The 21,818-nt window shown below is 38.9% G+C and overlaps 1 protein-coding gene across 1 annotated transcript in view; it reads right to left on the bottom strand.

The window, feature by feature from the left end:
* KCNH8 (potassium voltage-gated channel subfamily H member 8) overlaps nt 1-21,818 on the bottom strand; it is a 361,687-nt gene that overhangs the window by 239,521 nt on the left and 100,348 nt on the right. Inside the window, exon 2 of the mRNA XM_026496942.4 lies at nt 1,405-1,638. Coding sequence (XP_026352727.2) covers nt 1,405-1,638 — 234 coding nt within the window. The remainder of the gene's footprint in view (nt 1-1,404; nt 1,639-21,818) is intronic.

Genomic DNA, 21,818 nt, shown 5'->3' with positions numbered 1-21,818 from the left:
ACATTCTGACCCATGTGTACTGCTTTGCTAGGGCTGCCCTAACAAAACACCACAGACGGGGTGGCTACCCAGAAATTTGTTTTCTCACAGTGGAGATCAGGGTGCTGACAGGGTTGTTTTTTCTTAAGGCCTCTCTCATCAGCTTGCGGGTGGCTGCCTTCTCACTGCGTATTGACATAAACTTTCCTCTGTGTGCCCATATTGTTGGTATCCCTTCTTCTTATAAGGACACTAGTCATATTGGATGGGGGCCCCAATCTTATGATCTCATTTAACCCTAATCACCTCTTTAAAGGCCTTCTCTTCAAATACAGTCACAGTGGGGTTAGAGCTTCAACATACGAATTTTGAGGACACACAATTCAGTCCACAACATAATGGGAAAGGAAGAGAAGTTAGAGGACAACCAATTGTATTTTTTAGGGATTTTTCCTAAAAGTTACATAAATTGTTCTCTTGCAAATCACTGGCCCAAAACTTTGTCACATGCCCAGCCCAACCGCAAAATAGGCTGGGAAATCTATTCTCTAGCTTGGTAGCCATGAGCGCAGATAAATCTCAGATGGTGATGTTATTTTACGGAAAATTATTAGAGAAAGAGATAGAATTTTAGAAACTGGAAAATGACAACCTGTTCTAATTTTGATTTAGTGTTTCCCCAATATATTGCCTCTTGGATTCATCCCAACTACCAGGGCCCATGAGATAAGGAAACCAATTCCTACACAGAACCCCAATACTGTAGATACCACACCCATTCCCTCATCTTCTTTTATTTAAAAAAGAGTCACAAAACTGCAGCCACAAGAAAATACTTTGTATTTCCTCAGTGGCAGTTTTGAGTCCAGACAAATTTACTCCCACCCTGAGTCATACCATGTGTCTCTTATTTTGTCTTTAAAAAAGTAGCAAGAAAGGCTCTGTGGCCAGGGAACTAGAAGAGGAAATGCCTATGCTGTTGGCCTTTAAATTAACTTCCTTTTCTGCCAGTGAACACCTGGACCTCTGCCTTAATGACTGAGGTTGAGAAGTGGTTCTTAAAGGCATACAATTTGGAGCATATCCTGGATAAGATCATCTATTAATAACATATTAACAACTATCATAGCTAATATGTATTTTAAGAATGACCTAGTAAAATTGTAATACACTTTAACATATATTCACTCAGTTAATATATTAACATTGAACAGTTGTGATTCTAATGTTAAATTTTCAAGCAGTTTATACTGCTAATGGCTAAAACCAGGCTATTGCCTGAGTCGTTTGTGGAACTTCAATAACAGTCTATATATTTACGTGAAATGCCATTAAGCCTGAATGGGAGTTATGGATTAATTATTGAGCTGAAAGAAGGTGACCCTTCACAATGCCGATGAGCATCGGTCTAAGAGAGCCACTCACCGTTCTTCTTGTAGAACATAATTTCTCCTTTGAATTCTGTTTTCTCCTCCAGTGACTTTTCTATTTGAAGCATCAGCTGCTCATTGGTTTCAACTCCAAATAAGAATTTGCAGCTGCAACTCTTCTGCATGACTTCAGTCCGGGCGAATCCAGCGAGCTCACAGAAGCCATCCGAACAGTAGACTATGGGGAACCCCTTAGCCACCTGGGCATTCGCAAGGATGAAGTTGCTATCTGTAAAACGATAAGAAGACACTCAGCCACTGCACGAGCATGAGGAACTCTTTTTTTAAAATCACAGTTTCAGTAACAAATTTATGAGCGTGCGTATTTAGCTAACAGTACATGTCCTGATGTGATAGGGTGGGAAAGAGACACTCCAAAACACTGACCAGCAGAAGTATGTATTAAGCTCTGACTTTGGCTTGCATTTTGAAACACACGACAGAGGGAATACAGTATTCCTTGGTCTCCTTCGAGGCCCTTACTATGCAGTTGGCAATCAGGTAGGGAACTTTTGGGCATGGCTTCGGGCTTAAACCCTGAATCTGCCACTTGATATATACATAAACTTGAACAAGTTATTCACACACTAAACTTCAGTTTCCTTAGGTTTGATATCCCTAAATGCAGACCCTGACGAGGATTCCCGTGGAAGTCATTCACTTGGCGGGAGATTTCAGGAAGTAAGCAAGTGGGGAATTGAGAAAGGGCAGGAAGGAAGGTAATAAAGAGTAGGAGAAAGGGTTTCACTGCCGGGGCAGCTGAGGTTGTATAGGGACCCTAGAAGTAATCAAGGACCACAACTTGGAATTTTCCCACTAAGGGGAGAGAAAGGTATGTTGCAGGAATTAATGAGAAGTGTACATAACATGCTTAGTGAAGTCTCTGGCACAAATAAGTATTCAATAAAAATTGTTGAGTGTTATTCACATCCTTTTGGTTATTATTTTGTTTTTTTAAAGATTTTATTATTTATTTATTTATTTATTTATTTATTTATTTATTTGAGAGAGAAAGGCAGAGATAGTGAGAGAGAACAAGAGCAGGGAGGAGAGGGAGAAGCAGACTCCCTGCCGACATGGGGCTGATCCCAGGACCCTGAGATGATGATCTGAGCCGAAGGCAGAGGCTTAACTGACTTAGCCACCCAGGCACCCCTTTGGTTATTATGTTAACAAATAAGAATCAGAGGACAATCAAAAATAGCAGAGTATTAAGTGCTTAGAGAGAACTCCTGGGGGACAGTGTGAGAGGCAATATTCAGGGAAGGTTCCCTGCCGGGGGAATTTCTTTTGAGACTAATTTTGAGGTTTGGATATGATATTTATAAGCAAAACGACACATATTGGAGATGGGCTGTAAGAAAAGCCATTTATAAAATCTGCTGGTAGGTGACTTTAGGTTCAGAATGAGTTAGAGGCTATTGTTAAATCATTCATTCATTCTGTCATGAAACAAATATTGGACAGTGTATCAGATAATATTAGAGGTTGGGATTTTTAAAATAACACAAGTAAAAATGGAAAGAACCACAGTATAAGTTGTTAAATGAAAAAAAAATCAAGATTCAATATAATATGTTATTAGATGAACTATTGGTCTGAAAATCTATAAACATATATAAACATGTATATGTATATCTAAATATGAAATTCTTGTGTGTACCTAAAAATAAGTGGAATAACTTGGCAACTGTAGATCCCTTTAGAGAGAGCAACTTTGGGCAAAGGCGGTAGGCACACTTATTTTTACCATACACCTACTATACCCTTTGAATGTTACATCATACATATGCTTTATATATTGCCTATTCAAAAAAAAAACAGTATGTTTAAAAAAGATTTGCAGCAGATAGCCTATTTTACATGTCATGAGAAAGGAAGAATTCTAGCTACTTCTCAATGGCCAGTAGGACAAGCACTGAAGATCTCTTCCATGGGCTTCCTCATGGCTTTTTAAAACATCTGTTTCATGTTTCCATAGTCGACTATCAGCTGGCAAAACCAAATATACTTCATCCAGCTTTGCTCCAACCAGCTCGTAAGCCCAGAATGCCGATGCGAGTGCTAACATCTACATCCTGCCTGAACTGGCCTGGCTCATCCACCCTCCCAGGCACCCTCTCCCTGTGGAGAAAAACCAGAGCTAAAGCCCTACACTGGGAAGCCTTCAATGGCATGTTATTTTGAAGCCATGGGAGTGAATTAAATTATCCGAGATAATATTTAATTCTGCCACACTTAGCAGAAGTATTTGTTGACTGTGGACTACATGTTGGACTTCGTTCCAGGTGTAGAGACAAAAAGTTTACTGGATGCATCTCTGCCCTTGAAGATCAGGAATGAGCCTGCATGAGTTCCCAGCGAGGTCCAGACGTGGGCACCCTCCTGCTGGGTGATGGTCTTCAGCACAGCTGTGGGTCACTCTAACCGTAGTGTCTCTTCCTCTCCCCATTCTAAAACTTTGGCTGAGAGATTGCTTAGAAAATGTAAATACAAAGCATCAGCAAAGTACTCAGACATCCTGAAAGAGCTTTAAATGCATTTTCAGAAACCATTTCTCAGTCGACTGCTGGCATGTTTATTGACTTTCTACTATATGCCCAGTGACTTGATTCTACCATATGGCAAGTCCTAGGGTGAGGTGACAGTGGGTGTTAAAAGATGAAGAAGGTATAGTCTCTAGCTCTAGATTACTACAATTTAATTAAAGAAATGCATGAATATCAATAACACTAAAACACAGCTTACGATAAGTACCAAATCAATGGTACACAGATAATACATACTACCAGAGGTGAGAGATTCAAGATTCTAAGATTTGAAAATAGTGAGCTTGGAGTAAGACAGAAATAGGTGGAGCTGATTTATCAAAAAGTCCTGGAAGGTCAGAAGCAGATGCCTGGATGGAATGGGCTCGGGATGGAGAAACAGTCATTGAAGACAGAGAATAAACGACACTACATTTTGTCCTAAGGTCCAGTTTCCCCGTTATTTAAAGGGCTACAATAGTTTTCTTTTGTTAGTATTTATCTGCTATACCCTTTCTCATCTTGTTACTTTCACTCCTTCTAGGGACCCACTTTAGTTCATGTCTTGCACAGAGCATGTATTTAAATTTTAAAAAGTATAATATGAAGGGGCGCCTGGGTGGCTTAGTCCGTTAACTGTCAAACTCTTGATTTCAGCTCAGGTCATGATCTCAGGGTCACGAGCGCATGGCACTCTGCCCTGGGCATGGAGCCTGCTTGGGATGTTCTCTCTCCCTCTCCTGCTATCCCCCACCTTCAAAAAAAAAAGGAAGTACAGTATGAAGATACTTCGACCAACCCAATATCAATAAATTTACTTGTTATCATTTTTACCAACTTACTTTGGGCTTTTCTTCACTGTATATTTCGCATTTTCCATTCTTACAGATTAAGAAATATAACTTAATTAAAAAATTGTACAATATGTAACCTCATCAATAAACATCCACCATAAATCATATATCCAACAAAACCCCCTGTGTGCGCCACAGAGACTGTATTTCCCTCCTCCCCCAAAGAAGAAACCCAAAACTTGAGTTTTTGTAATAACCATTCCCATTCATATAGTTTGTACCCTTATATATGTATCCTCACACAGCATATCGCCTATTTTTTCCCTGATTTTATGGCATATATTATAGTATTTCCTTCTACATATGTCTTAGTGACTTGGTTCTTTTATTAATTTCCTTAACACCCTTATAATTGTTTACATAAGAGACCAGCTCTTCCAGAGCTACAATAAGCACTTGAAAAAAGCTGCTAAAGGATTCACCAGATTGCCTGAACTGTGTGTTTCAATTAAGGATTATAGTGTGTTTGGGGTATTTAATTCTTCCTGCAAATATACTGCAAAAACAAAGCAAAAAAAAAAAAAAAAGTCATGTATTTGGCCTTTCTGTTTATATTTAGCACTTGTCCTCGATATGTAATTGCATTTCAATTCCAAAGAGAATTTAGTGGCAGTCGACGCCTCATACGCTTAGTGTGTACTAGCTACATGAATAGTCCTTCTGTTTGGGAAAGAGTAGCTCCTCTTGCCCAGCTATCTACTTGGAAACATATGCTTTTCTGAATACCAGTCCTGGAATCTCCAAAGAAACATGACATTTACTTTAGAATTATGTAAAACAAAGCCATTGCCATAATGATTATGAACCCATCATGGCTATATCACTATCCATACACATGCTAAGAGTATTTAACCTTTTAAGGAATCAATTATGCATATGTGATATGCATCTAAATGCCACACAGCTTTTCCCTGCATGTTTCTAGGTCATCCTTTTGTGCAAATTCAGCTCTGAAGTGCCAGTAAACAGTAGGATCTAAATGTGTTTACACGTTAGGCAGTTCATTCTTTCTCTAAATGCTTCCTTAGCAAAAGGCTTGTGTAGATCGTCAGAGGGAATCTCAGGGTTGGGAGAGAGCCAGATCCTTTGGTCCAACTTCCCAAAACATAGCACCATTTTCCTATTCAAATGGAGATGTACTATTCATTGTCAACTTCCCAAGCTCTATGGGAATGGTGGAAGAAATGGAAAGGTATCGAAGAAAAAAGAGGAGGCAAACGTCAAACCACTACTAACTCCTTTCATCTTTGTACGTGCGCCCCCTTTTTCCTGAGAACACTGAGGCCTGGAGAACTTTAGTTTCTGACCAAAGGTGTGAAGCTAGGGATTAAAATCCGTTCTCTGTTTACTATATCCTGCATTCTTTCCGCAAAGAAGTGATTTGTTCTCTACTTCCAGCAGGAATGGATTCATTCTAGAAAAATAATTCTATAAAATAGGTTAAAACTCATTCTAGAAAATGGGCTATTCTAAAAAATTGTTACCTCTTCTGCTCTATGAACAGCCCAAATCAATAGTTTTTTTTCCTTTACAGAGATCATTTATTAAATAAATAAATAAAATATCAAGTTCAGCTTTAAAAAAAAGTTCATTGATGACATCTCCCAAACCAGCCGGCGTCTATCAACAACCTCTCTGTCACCTCATTTCCTCCAGAAAGTCAGTATCTCAAAAATACGACAGCAACTTTCTCGGTTCCAAAATATTTTGCACAGGCTCACTCCAGAGGCAAAGAATTGTAGCTGCATTTCAGCAGATCAGGTTTCTGATCTCCTCATGCCCTTTCAGTGTAGATCAGAGTACTTCCAAAACTCTTGCATTAAAATATCCCTCCACTGGCTGAAACCATAAATTTGTATTCCAAGGGACTTGGGGGCATAGATCAAAGTTCAATACTGTTTTTGAAATCTGATGTTTAATAAAATCTATCAAAATTTTGTGTTCTACTGTGTTGTATATTCGTGTTTGAATGTTTTTTATTTGTTTTAATATGGGCCTGCCAAATCTTTAACTCAGTTGAAACTTCAGGAAGGCGTGCTGTTTGTTTTCTATGACTCTGCATACCATTTAGGACACCTCAACAGAATCTATGCTTGAGAATCATGACTCAAGGTAGACTGATCTGGGAAACAAAGGCAAAAGAAAAAAATTAAATTTCCTTACTGCCTACAGCCTACTGACAAGTCCTTGAAACAGGTAGAGTGACCTTCCTCTGAAGCAGGAGAGCGAGGTTCTTGTCTCACCGAGTCAAAGAATGAATCTCGTGGACAAAGGAGAGTGAATAAAGTGGTAGAGTTTTATTAAGTGAAGATACAGAAAAAGCTCTCAGGAGTGAAAGGGGTCCCAACAGGGTTGCCAGCGTGGGCCTCCACTGACAGTCTTTTATTTAGAACTGATCAGGGAGCTTATGGCTTTATCATTCTTGTGATGTCTTGGCTTGAGTAAGGACTGATGAGAACATCTTTAATGGCTTACTTCTTTTTAGGGTCTGGTTATTCTTTGTTGGTCACAGGCGACTGTCATAAAAAAGACACTCCTCCACACATGCCTAGGGCAGGGGGTCTGGTTTGTTCCTTTATCTCTGGTTTCCTTTCACCTCCACGATTTGGGGATTTCTGTGAACCTGATCCTGTAGCCCCCTACCTATCTCTCCCTACCTAGACCCGCCTGTCCCTTAGTCACCTCTGGGAGTTCAGCTGCCTCAATGTTAATACTTGCTAAGAGCAAAAGGCAATCTTAACATTATCCCTGAGGTCCAGGATCCTGTAAGTCTTCTGTAACACATAGAATTTCCTTTGAAAACTTCCTTTATCCCTACCACCCCCCACCCCCCCACCCCCCACCAAGATATGTTAGTAATCATTCTCCAAGCTTATGGCCCACTGATATACATCTGAAGGGTCTCATGACTGAGTTTTTACTAAAGAGTAATAAAACAACATTTTCCTAACAATAGCTAGCCCCCTCAGGGTCCTGGAAACGTTGTTTCCAAAATACCTTGGGAGGTTTGTGCTATCCCTAACACCCTCCCAACTTGAAAGTATAAAACCAGTCACCCATCACAACCTCAGTGCAGCTCTTTCTGCCCAAGGGTCCTGTCCCAGTGCTTTAAAAAAACCATCTTTTTGCACTGAAGACATCTCAAGAATTCTTTATTGACCATTTGTTCCAAACCCCAACATTTCTACATCATGGACTAGGGCGTGCTCAAAAGAATAGGTAGATCCAAATTAATCTGTCCCAGAGGCCACGAATACTTCAAGACAACCATCTCAGTATCTGCTCTAAAAATTCTCCATTATGGCAGATTCCTGGAATTGTTCAAACCAAAGAAGTCAGTGATACTTGGCATCAAGGAGGAACCTGTATCCCTTTGATTCTTTCTGCCAATGACACAGAAATAGAAACTTTGATGGTCCAAATCTATTTCTGAAACGTGCTTCTGGTATTGCTTCTCTTTTAAAACCAAACCTTGTGTCATGCTAGCAAGTACTCTATGAACACACTCTGCGGACAAAGTAGATGGGCAAATGTGAGTCCTCTAGCGCTCACATTCTTGCAGAGAACAAGAAACAAACACGAACTTTTAATCTTTGAGGAGTTGCCCCATGCTTTCTGAATGACATTTACATACAGGTCCAAGAAGGACAAAATCTGTACCCCTCACGATACTGATCACGGTCATCTCGAGAGAATACTTTATTCAGGCGGAGAGAATATGAATGTCTCTGACTTCAAAATATTTAAGCCATCTTTGCACTTTTTATTGATTTCAGGGAGCTTAATTGTATCATTTCCAAGTATGATGGCATCTTTATTAGATTGATGGTACCAGCTGCAAGCTAAAATCCGCAGTGTGCCTTGTACCCAAATTCAGGAAGTTGCTTAGATCGAGGACTTTTCTAACCTTGTTAAAAAAAAAAAAAGCAGATGAAAAATTTGCAAAGAGGGATTCTTGTGGTCCTTGAGATTTATGTATCACCTAGTAGCATGCTTCAAATGGTTATATTGGTAGCTTTCATCATTTATTTATGGTTTGATTTTTTTAAACACTGTATGAATTATCAGTCCAGACAGACAAAAATGAGAAGAACACGGTCACAAAGCAAAGTCAAAGCTGGAATTCTAGTGCCGAAGCTGTAGTAGGAGCTGAGGAGGGAACAGAAGGCAAGTTGAGGACAAAGCAGAAACTGACACCCCGCAAACCCCCCCCCCCATGGGATGTACATGACATTCCTCAGGCACTCCTGGTTGCCCTAAAGGACAAAGAAATAGTTAATACCACAATCCTGCAAGACTTAAGTCTCCCTCAGTTTACAAATGTTTTAGCAGTTTACAAGAAAGAAGCATTTCTATCAATAACCTGGCTTCTGGAAGGGAATGTTAGATACAATTAAATGTCCTTATAATCTGCAGCCTCCAGGAAGTTCCCAACCATCTTAATGTTAATGCCTTACTACAGGGAAAAACAACCTTAACTTGACAATGGCAAGGCCTCCAGTATCCTGTGAGTCTTCTTTAACATATTAAAGTATTATCTCAACCTCCCTTTTTTCCTTACCTCCTCCAACCCCATGGTATATACTCAGCCACCCCTCACAACCCCGGGGCAGCCGCTCTTTCTGCCCACGGGTCCTGTCCCCGTGCTTTAATAAACCACCAATTTTACACCAAAGACGCCTCAAGAATTCTTTCTTGGTCGCCCGCTCCGGACTCCACCCCACTGAACCTCACGTACATTCCACAACCTCATCAGAAGGCAGTAAGCTGTATCTGTCTATGAGAATATCTTGCTCTTTTCAGCCCAGTAAACAAACACACAGACAAATCTAAACAAATGTGCTTCTCCATCTTGCCACTGGCAGTGTAGTCCTAGGCCAGCAACATCAGCCTCAGCTGGAACTTCTTGGAAATGCGGACTCTCAAACCTCACCCCGGAACCCCTAAATCACAATATATTTTAGTAAGATTCATATGCACATGAATGGTTGAGAAACTCCTTTAGAATATCACTGGTGAGGTATACAAGATCCTAGTGACAGTGTAGGACTGAGAGAGGGCACCTAGGTAGCTCAGGATAAAAATAGGGGGAAAAAAGACTTATTTTTCATTGTATACCTTTTTAAATTGTGAATTTTGTACCATATGCATGTAACACCTATTCAAAGTATTTTCTTTTTTTTTTTTTTTAAGATTTTATTTATTTATTTGACAGAGAGACAGCCAGCGAGAGATGGAATACAAGCAGGGCGAGTGGGAGAGGGAGAAGCAGGCTCCTAGTGGAGGAGCCCGATGTGGGGCTCGATCCCAGAACACCGGGATCACGCCCTGAGCCGAAGGCAGACGCTTAACCGCTGTGCCACCCAGGCGCCCCTCAAAGTATTTTCTTAAAGTTTATTTCACCATTCATCTAAATGGCTGAATAAAAACACCTCGGTTAAAAATAGGTGGTAATCTTGATGAAGTTAAAAAAATCTAGATAAACAAATCTTGAAATTTCCAATAAAGATAAAAGTTCATGAAGTCAAATACGTGTTAAGCAAATTTAGTACACTCTTTATCATAAGTCGGTAATAGCAAAATCACTAAGTGTTGCAAATTCCACTTTTTCAATGGTGTGAGCTTCAGTGCTGGGCAACACTAATTCTTCTCAGGTGTATGGTCTCTTAAGAATTCAGGAAATGAATTTTTAATTTTGAAAAAGAATGATTTTAACTTGTGACAGGGTGACAATACTTATCAAAAGTAAAATGAATGAGGGAGAAACTTCAGAAAATCTCAAAGACAGTAATAAAATATTTAGTATTTTATCTACAATTGATTCCCTACAAATACATTTGAAATAACGTTAAAATGTGCCCTACTTTTCTCTAGGTCTTGTCTTACAGAGTTAATCTTTTAGAAGAAGTGATCTTTTTACATCATCCGTTTACTTTTAAAAACATCGCTATCTATACTCTGCCATTGGGATGTACACGCCAAGGGATAGGGATTTGGTTTATGTGTTCATTAATATAGTCACGATCTCCAGAACAGCGCCTGGCATAGAGTAGATGCTCAACAATTATTAAACACATGAGTGAAATAAATGTGTAACCTATAAGCTCTTATGAAAGTATACCAAAGGAAGGCAATGTTGTTTAGCGCAATCTGTTGTTTTATCATACAGCAGGGATCATTTATAACTACCACCTTTGTTTTAAAGATAAAACCAGATTGGTTCCTAACAGCTCATCGTGTGCCCCCATTTTTCATCCTGATGTGCTTACTTTTAGTAGTCTTTGGTAAGCAGAAATAGACAACTTCATTTTCTATTAGAAAATCAATTAAGTAAAAACAGCAGGTTAAAATAATGTTAAAAAAAAAAAAAAAGCCCCTTCTCCAAAATATAAAATGAAGACCTTATAAGGCACTTCTACTTAGTAAAGAAAACTACCATGTGAACAACATGAATTAAGCATTTTGGAATTGTTAGGGACTCTTTAGAGTCATTAAGAAGCTGCTTTCTGATTTTCTATCCCAGAATGCTACATTTTGGCCACTATGCTAGTGAAGGGAGGCTAACCAGTTCCAAATAGCGCCTAGTAAAAAGAACGAAGTACGTTGTAAATATCTCTACATTTGCATATCTATTATCTCTGCATTTGCATATTTATAACTCCTGTCCCGCCCTACCTACCTCCCCCAAATCAAATATGAACCTTGTGTGAGCCTCCTGGGAAGGACAAGTTTTTTTCCTGCTTTTGCAAAGAGCAAGGGAAGAGAAAGCTCAGTGTTCACTATACTCTTCCCCCTTTTCAGTATACATGACTGATGAGACAACAATGTCAACTCCCCCAGAAGAACAGTAATAAGGCAGTTAGACGAAAAGTGCCTTGGCAGTAGTGGGGCCTGGATTTTCTGGCCCAATTCTCATTCGGTATAATTTTATTCTCTTACATAAATGTAAATTACCAAATATGTAGCTAATCATGGTTTAAATTTTACAGCTTTGTAAAAGTTTGTTAGTAATTTATTTAAAGACAAAGTAAGACCACATGACAATACTTTTTTTTTAAGATTTTATTTATTCATTTGACAGAGAGAGAGAGACAGCCAGCGAGAGGGAACACAAGCAGGGGGAGTGGGAGAGGAAGAAGCAGGCTCGGAGGAGCCCGACATGGGGCTCGATCCCAGGACGCCGGGATCAGGCCCTGAGCTGAAGGCAGATGCTTAACGACTGCGCCACCCAGGCGCCCCAACAATATTTATGTTCTGACAAACTTATTTATTTTGGCATCTTATCTGTCCTATTGAAAGGTAGACGACATGGAAGCTGGTGAATGAAACCAGCGACATTCTACGAATACCCAGATTCCCAAAATATTTAATTTAACTTGTCCTCTGGTTATCCCCCAGTGCAACCTAGAGTTTGCTCACAATTATGTTTAATTCAAAGAATATTTCTTTTTAATTTCAAACAGACTGGAACAGGACCTTTACCTCAAAGACACATAAAGGCTTAAAAAAAAGTGATTAATTCAGCCGTATTTTTTCTTTCTTTACACTTAAGGGCCTTTTAAATTTGAATTTTTAAAGACACAGTCTATAAATTAGTGCCCCAGGATGAACTGATTTCTCCCCATTCAAGCGTTGTTTATATTCTGTGGGAGCTAATGCAATTCAAGTGTTTTTCATAATTTGGTAGCATTTTCCAGAACCTCATCTGTCCACTGCATAATCTTCTCTGCTTCACAGTACTCACGTTAGATTAAACAGGAAAGATGAGTGGTTTTGCAAGAGATAATTGTTAGTTAAATAGCAGGAAACACAAGAGTAAACTAATTTGATAGTCACAGATATTCCATGGCTGTAGTATTAGTGCATTTATTCTAGTGTCTTTGTAATAAAGCAGAGAGAGTGCAAAACTTTAATTAAGGTGACACCTGCTAGAGACAGATCTCTGAGAATTTGTAGGGGAGGTGGCGGCCAGAGGAAGATGGCAAAAATTGAGAAACACACCAACATTTGTGAATGTTGCCTCTGCATTAGGAAACAGAGATGAGCAGAAAGGAGGCAGGCAAATAAATTAGACAGGCAGAAATAAAGCAGAGAAGAGCTGCTGTTTATTAAACAGCTGTGATATGCCAGGCGCTCAGGTCAGCGTTTTGCATTTTAAATTTCTGACCCTCACAACAGCATCTTACTGTAAGTGTCATTATAGATAGAGGGACTTTGGCTCAGAAAGGCTGAATAACCTAACTATGCTCCCCAGCAAGTTAAAATATACTTAGGGCAACAATATTCCTGATCTCAAGGGAGGGCAGGCAGAGGTGAATAGAGCTAGGATCTGAGTAGGGGTTCCTTGTCACCAAGTCCAGTGCTTCTCCAAGTGCAGCCCTGGTCCACCTTGTCCACTGGAATCTCCTTATTAAGATTGCAGTTTCGTGGACCTAGGGGTCTATTAAATTAGAATCTCCATAGGAGCCTAGGAGTTCCACTTTAAACCAAATCGCCAGGTTTGGTTTATTACAGAAAAATTGAGACCTTCTGCCCTAATGGAAGGAGGTTCTGATTATATATCTTAACCCCAATTTGAGAAGGTGGTATCCTCTTTGTAGATGAGTACATACTTAATCTTTAAGGTGTGGGAGGATTCCATTCTATGTAAAAACCCCTTTGATTTTTATGGTTTTCTATAATTCCTAGAGAGTCTTTCAAAAATTAGCTCAGTGCATAAAACTATAGAAGCTCAAAGTTTGGGAAGGATTATGAAGGTCAATATATGACCTAATGCCCAGTCCATAATCCTTTAATCCTCCTCTACAATATTTTATCTTGTGGTTGCACGAGTGCCCTAATGAGGGGACCCCACTGTTTCATGAACCAGTGATATGAATGGTGTGATTCTGAAAGGTACTGACCTACCCCATATATAGATTTAACTCTTGCTCTTGGTCTTACTACCTACAATACTCTTTGTAAAGCAAATTCTGCCTACCACTCTCCCATTTTATTTTATTTATTTTTAAAGAGCAGGGGTGAGGGGCAGAGGAAGAGAGAGACTCTTAAGCAGGGTCCATGCTCAGTGCAGAGCCTGATGGTGTGGCGGGGCGGGGGGGTGCACGGGGGGTTGATCTCACAACCCTGAAATCATGACCTGGTCCAAAAAGAGTCAGAGGCTTAACCCACTGAGCCACCCAGGCACCCTGCCACTCTACCATTTTAAGCTCTTTAAAAGATTTCCATTGCAATTGGAAGGAAATGCAAACGCCCTCTACCATGGCCTATAGTATACTAAGATTTCACTTACTCTTTTCCTGGTATCTGACATTTAAGAATGTCAGAGCTCTTCTTCCCAGCTCTTTCCAGGGGCGCCTGGGTGGCTCCGTTGGCTGAGCATCTGACTCTTGGTTTCTGCTCAGGTCATGGTCTCATGGGTCCTGGGATCAAGTCCCCCATGGGGGGCCCAAGCTCAGTGGGGAATCTTCTTGAGTCTTTCCCTCTGCCCCTCCCCCTGCTCACATGCACTCTGTCTCTGTCTCTCTAAAATAAATAAATAAATCTGAAAAAAAAAAAAATGTTCTTTCCAGCCTTCAGGCTTTTGCTCATGCATTTCGTCTCCCTGTGATTCATCTTTAGGTCTCAGATTAAACGTTCACTTTTCAGAAGATTCTTTCCTGACCATTTTATCTAAATAGGTCACTCCCCATTATTCTCTATCATTGTAGTCTTTTTTCCCCTTACGACTGAGTATTACATTTTTAATGATATTTCAACATATTAGTTTATTTGCTTATGATTTATTAACCACTTACACCCAAATCTACTACACACAAAACTACAAACACACACTAAACTGTAAACTCCATAAGGAAATTATCTGTCTTGTGTATCCTATCATCAAACATGCTGTGTGGGTGTGTAGTTTTTTTCTAAGTGAATATTATCTAAGGTGCACATGCACACATGTGTGCAGACACACACAGACACACACACACTCACTCTCACATTTTTTTCCTCAGTGAATGGTATCAGTACATCTGGGTTCTGCTGTGCTGACACTACGGCAGCCACCTAACCCGCAACATAGAAAACTGTCTTTTCATAAGAAACCTCATTTTTGTTGATGTTTAGATTTTAGGTGAAGCACCTTTTAGACCTAAGTCATGAGGAGGTATAAATATGAAGTATAACATACCTAGAGGACATTTTACACTTCGGTTGGACACCGGTCTACATACCAGATATCTCAAAACTGGATATTCTAGCTCTCTCAGTAATAAGCTGTGTGATCGTGCCCAAGTCACTTCCTCTCTCCGGGCCTTACTTATCTCATATGGAAAGTGAGGGAGTTCATATTCAAGACCGTTTCCAGCTCAGACACATGGTGGTTCAGTGAATTGTGGGCACAGAAGTATGTGTCAACTGTGACTTGAACTTAGTGACTCTAATGAACGACTTAAAATACTATACAATTTTAATCTTATGAATCGAAGAAGGAGGGAAGGGAGGGAGGGCAGGAGGGAGGAAGGGAGGGAGAGAAAAAAAGAATAAAGACAGACAAAAGGAAAAAGAACTTGAATATTAGAATCTAGCAAAAGAAGCATCTTAAAACAACATGAACTGTCTCAAACTAAAATTCTGCAGTTTCAGGAAAGGGTTTTTCATGAGATACTAGTATACACTTAGAGTCAGAGCCAGATTCTGCCACCTTTTACCTTGAAGAAGATAAGCTGTCTAACTTTTCTGAACTTTAGTGTCTTCCTCTTGTAAAAGAGGAAGTGATTATTCCTTCACATAAAATACCTAATTAATGCCTGACATGTAAAGACATTATTCATTAATCATAATTTTATGAGTTCCTTAATTATTTTCAAATATTTCCCTTTCTGGGACTTGACACTCAGATCAGTTAAAAGCTGTACAAAGGTTTATGATTCAGGAAACTAATTTATATTGTATTCTAATTCTAGGGATACTTTCATCATTCATTCAACAAATATTTGTTGATCACATATTATGTGCCAGGCATTGTGCTAAGTATTGAGGGAAAAAAGGAGGGAGGGAGGGAGGGAGGAGAGGAAGGAAATGTGAGTCAGATGGCGACAAATGCTATGAAAGCAAAATACAGCGAGTTTGGAGAATTAGGAATGATGAGTGAGAATTTTTTTCATTAGTGTAATTTAAATTAGCATTATCAGGAAAAACATCTCTGATAAAATAACATTTGAAGAGAGATCTAAGGGAAGTGAGGGGTGATCCATTTGGATACTTAAAGGAAGTATTTCCAGGCAGAAGAAAGAACAAGTTCAAGGACACTGAGATGAGAGCATATCTGTGGAATAGCAAATACAGCCCAGGGGATGGAACATAGTGATCAAGGGAACCTTGGTGGAGATGAGGTCACAGAGGTAGTGTGGGAGAGACTTCCAGATCATTCAAGGAGAGGAAGCCTTGGTAAAGCTCTAGTTTTTGCTAAGTGTAATGCGATGGCCTGGGTTCATGTCAAGGGGTAAGTATTCTGACTTCTATAATGAAAGGCCCGCTCTGGCTATTTTGTATACAATATGGAGAACACAGGCCAGACTGAGAAGAAGAGTCAGAGGCTATCCCAAGAGGCTATTTAAGAAGAGATGATTTGGACCAGGGTGGTAGCAATGGCTGTGGTGAGAAGTGGCCAGACCTGAAGCATCTTTAGGAATAGCTGAAAGCATTTGCCAGTGGGCCAATTGCAATGGGAAAGAAGAAAGGAATCAAGAAATGGTGCCCATTGATTTTGTGTTAGAAACTAGAAGGGTAGAGGCACATTTTATGAGATGGGGAAAAGAAAGGAACCCTGCAGATTTGAGAGATTTCAAGAGTTTGGTCTGACATATGCTAAATTTAAGAAGCCCATTAAGCATCCCAGAGAAGATGTAAAGTAGGCAGCTGAGTAAATGAGTCTGATGTATAGATGATATATATACCGAAGATAGAAAAGTGGAGTTGGCAGGAATTAGATCATTCGGGAAATGAGAATCAACAAAGCAAAGATGAGGTCTGAGTACTAAGTATAAGAGATGTCAACATTTAAAGGAAAATTCAGGAGAAGCCATCGAACAAGAGTGAGAAAGAGTGGCCAGCGACGTAGGAGGAGAACCAAGGAGGTCATGAAAGCACGCAAACTAATCACACGTTTCCAGGTCAATGCTAAGTACATTTCATGTTTTAAATATGATTTGCAGTATAGATTTTTAAGTGGATCAATATAATCATGGTTTGAGTCAGGAGACTCTGGAGAAGATGTTCACGGTGAGTTTGTACACACCCTGCTTAAAAGAATGACCTTAAAAATACCAGCGTGACTTCCACCCCCATTTCCCTACCTTGCTTAAGTGCAGATGTGTGAGACGGAAGTGAGATGAGGGGCTAGATAAATCCATGCGTCTTTCAGCAAAAGTCTAATTACTTTTAGTTCAGATGAACTTATTTTTACTATAAAGGTATTCTTTCATCATCAAACTAATTTAGCCACATTACAAAGCACTAGGAAACCAAAGAAGAAGTAAAAATATTACCCATCATTCAAGCCTTCTCAGTCACTGGTAATATTTTTAAACTAGTTTCTAAAATTTTTTGCCAGTCACATAATAAACAATCATGAATAATCATATAACGGTGAAACCGGTTTTATTCACTTGTCATTACACGGCCAGGTTAATACGTTCTGTCCAATGAGACATTTAGATAAGTCAGTTTGAAGATATCCAGTAAGATATTTTCATTTCCATTAAAAAGCAATATGAAAAGAGAAATGCTCTTACCATCCAGGCCATTGTGCCCTTTTACCTTCTCTGACTCCAAATTCCTGCCTTGGAACTTAGTTGTGGTATTTAAAGCTTTGTCAGTCGTTTTGAGACCTTGAGACAGCTTTTCTGTATACGGCAGAACTAAAGGATGGAAAAAGTCTGGATTTTTTTTTACATCTTTGAATAGCAAAACTAATGCCAGCATTTATATTTAAAGTAATTATGGATAAAGCACATAAGCCTGTATGTACTTATTGTCATTTTGCTACATGTTTTCTGGCTGTTTTTGTAGTTCTTCTGTTTCTTCTTCTCTTTCGCTCTTTTACTGTGGTTTGACGACTTTCTTTAGTGGTATGCTTATATATTTTTCTCTTTAGTGTATTTACTAAGGTTTTTGCTTTGTGGTTATCATGAGGCTCACCAATTAATTATAACGTTCTTTTTTTTAAGATTTAAATATTTATTTATTTGAGAGAGAGAGCATGAGTGCAGGTGAACACACCCAAGGGCGGGAGAGGCAGAGGAATAGGGAGAGAGAGAGAAGGAGAGAAGCAGACTCCCTACTGAGTGAGGAGCCCAATGTGGGGGCTCGATCTCTTGACCCTGAATCATGACCTGAGCCAAAATCAAGAGTGGGACACTCAACCGACTGAGCCACCCAGGTGCCCCACATTCCTTTTTTTTTAATTGTTGCTGTTGTTCACCCACTTCATCCATTTCTCCACCCCGCCCCTACCCCTGCTCTAGCAACCACTAATCTCTTCTCTCTGAATTTATGAACTTGATTTTGTTATTATTGGGGAGGAGGGCTTTAGATTCCATATATGAGACATCATACGGTATTCATCTTTCTCTGTCTGACTTGTTTCATTTAGCATAGAGCCCCCGAGGTCCTTCCACGTTGCTGCAAATGGCAAGATTTCATTCTTTTTTGTGGCTAAAAAATATATCACAACTTCTTTACCTATTCATCCAACAATGGGCACAGGTTAATTTCCTATCTTGGCTATCGTAAATAATGCTGAAATGAACATAAAGATGCACATATATTTTTAAATTACCATTTTTCTTTTCCTCATAATAATATCCAGAAGTGGAATTGCCGGATCACACTTAGTTCTACTTTTAATTTTTTGAAGAACCCCCATACGGTTTTCCATAGTGGCTGCACCAATTTACATTCCCACCAACAGTGCATGAGGGTTCCCTTTTCTCCACATCTTTGCCAACACTCTTTATTCCTTGTCTTTTTGATACTAGCCATCTGACAGATGTGAGGTGATAACTCATTGTGGTTTTGATTTGCATTTTCCTGATAATTACTGATGTTGAACATTTTCTCATGTAACTGCTGGCCATCTGTATGTCTTCTTTGGAAAGATGTCTCTTCAGATCTTCTGCCTGCAATTTAATCAGATTATTTGTTTTTTGTTTGTTTCTGTGTTTCTTTGTTTCGCTGTCGAGTTGTATGAAGACTTTATGTATTTGGATATTAGCCCTTATCAGATAAATGACTTGTAAATATTTTCTCCCATTCAGTATGGTGCCTTTTCACCTTGATGATGGTTTCCTTTGCTGTGCTGCAGCTTTTTAGTTTGATATAATCCAACCTGTTTATTTTTGCTTTTGTTGTTGATGTCAGATTCAAAAACATCACCAAGACCTATGTCAAGAAGCTTACCGCCTATATTTTCTTCTTGGAAGTTTTATGGTTTCAGGTCATATGTTCAAGTCTTTCATCCATTTTGGATCAGTTTTTGTGTATGGTTTAAGACAGTGGTCAAATTTCATTCTTTTGCATGTGGTCGTCCGGTTTTCCCAACCCCATTCATTGGAGACCGTCCTGTTCTTTTCCCTTTGTATTTTCTTAGCTCTTTGTCATAAATTTGTATGTTTGGTTTTATTTCTGTGCTGTCTATTCTGTTCCATTAATCTACATGTCTGTTTTTGATGCCAATACCACAGTTTTAATCACTTCGGTTTTGTAATACAGTTTGAAATGAAGGAGCATGATGCCTCCAACTTTGTTGTTCTTTCTCAAGATTGCTTAGGTTATTCAGGGTCTTTTGTGGTTCCATACAAATTTTAGGATTATTTTCTCTATTTCTGTGAAAAATGCCATTGGAAATTTGATAGCAATTGCATTGACTCTGTAAATTGCTCTGAGTCTTATGGACATTTTAACAATATTCTTCCAATCCACGAGCATGAGTATATTTCTATTTATTTGTGTCCTCTTCAATTTCTTTCATTAATATCTCGTAGTTTTCAATATCCAGGTCTTTCTGGGGCACCTGGGTGGCTCAGCTGGTTAAGCATCTTCCTTCAGCCCAGGTCATGATCCTAGGGTCCTGGGATGGAGCCCCGCATCTGGCTCCCTGCTCAGCAGGGGGTCTGTTTCTCCCTCTCCCTCTGCCTCTCACCCTGCTTGTGCTCTTTCTCTCTCTCACACATTCTCTCTCTAGTAAATAAATAAAATCTTAAAAATATATATATACAGATCTTTCACCTCCTTGGTTAGCTTTATATCTAGGCATTTTATTCTTTTTGATGCAATTGTAAGTGGGATTGTTTTTTTTTTAATTTCTTTCTTATAGTTCAGTATCAGTGTATAGAAACACAACGGATTTTTTTGTATTGATTTGTATCGTGCAACTTCAATGAATGTATTTATTAGTCCTAACCATTTTTTGGTGGAGACTTTAGGATTTTGTATATATAATATGTCATCTGCAAATAGTGACAGTTTTACTTACTCCTTCCTAATTTGGATCCCTCTTATTTCTGTTTCTTCCCTAATTGCTGTGAATAAAAGTGGTGAAGGTAGGCATCCTTGTCTTGTTCTTGCAAGCTTTCAGCTTCTCACTGCAGAGTATGTTTGCTGAGGCCTGTCATATGACCTTTATCACATTGAGGTCCATTCCCTCAATAGTTGCTTTGTCTAGAGTTTTTATCCTAAGTGGATGTTGAATTTGTGAAATGTTTTCTCATCTCTGTTGAGGTGATAATATGATTTTTATCATTTATTTTGTTGATGAGGTGTCATCACATTGATTGACACACAGATGTTAAGCCATCCTGACATCCCTGAATAGATCCCACCTGATCATGGTCTATGATCTTTTTAATGTATTATTGAATTCAGTTTGCTGATATTTTTGGTGAGGATTTTTACATCTGTGCCCATTAGGGATATTGGCCTGTAATTTTACTTGTGACATCTTTGTCTGGTTTTAGTAATCAGGGTAATGCTGGCTCCAAAAGATGAGTTTAGAAGAGTTCTCTCCTCTTCTATTTTTTTGGAAGAATCTGAAAAGAATCAGTAATAATTCTTCTTTGAATATTTGGTAGAATTCACCGGTGAAGCCATCTGGTCTTGAACTTTGTCTGATGGAAAGGTTTTTGATTAGTGATTTAATCCTTCCCAGTAATTGGTCTATTCAAATTTTCTATTTCATCATAATTCAGTCTTGGTAGGTTATAGCTTTCTAGGAATTTATCCATTTTTTTCTATGTTCTCCAATTTGTTGGTATATAATTATTCATAATAGTCTCTTAAGATCTTTTGTATTCTTGTGGTATCAGTTGTTGAACATCTCCTCTTTCATTACTGGTTTTATTTGAGTCCTCTCTTTTTCTTTGAGAGTCTAGCTAAACGGCTGTCAATTCAGTTGATCTTTCCAAAGAACCAGCTCTTAGCTTCGCTGATCATCTCTACTGTCTTTTTGGTCTCTATTTCATTTAATTTCTGCTCTACTCTCTGTTATTTCCTGCCTTCTACTAACTTTAGACTTCTTTTGTTCTTTTTCTAGTTCCTTTGGTGTAAAGTTAAATTATTTGAGACTTCTCTTGTTTCTCAAGGCAGGCATTTATCACATGAACTTCCCTCTCAGAACTGCTTTTGCTACATCCCACGCTGTATTTCCATTTATCTCAAGGTATTTTTTTTATTTCTTCTTTGGTTTCTTCATAGACCCATTGGTTGTTCAGTAGCATGTTGTTTAAGCTCCACAGATTTGTGACTTTTACAGTTTTCTTAGAAATTAATTTTTAGTTTCATATTATTGTAGTCAGAAAAAACGCTTGATATCTTTCCAGTCCTCTTAAGTTTATTAAGGCTTGTTTTTCGGACTAACGTATGATCTAACCTGTAAAATGTTCCGTGTGCACTTGAGAAAAATGTGTATTCTGTTGCTTTTGGAAGGAATGTTCTCTATACATCTGTTATATCCTTCTGGCCTAATGTGTCTTTTAAGG

This window comes from Ursus arctos, unplaced genomic scaffold, assembly GCF_023065955.2.
Source record: "Ursus arctos isolate Adak ecotype North America unplaced genomic scaffold, UrsArc2.0 scaffold_20, whole genome shotgun sequence".
NCBI lineage: Eukaryota > Metazoa > Chordata > Mammalia > Carnivora > Ursidae > Ursus > Ursus arctos.
This window is presented reverse-complemented; position numbering and strand designations above follow the sequence as displayed.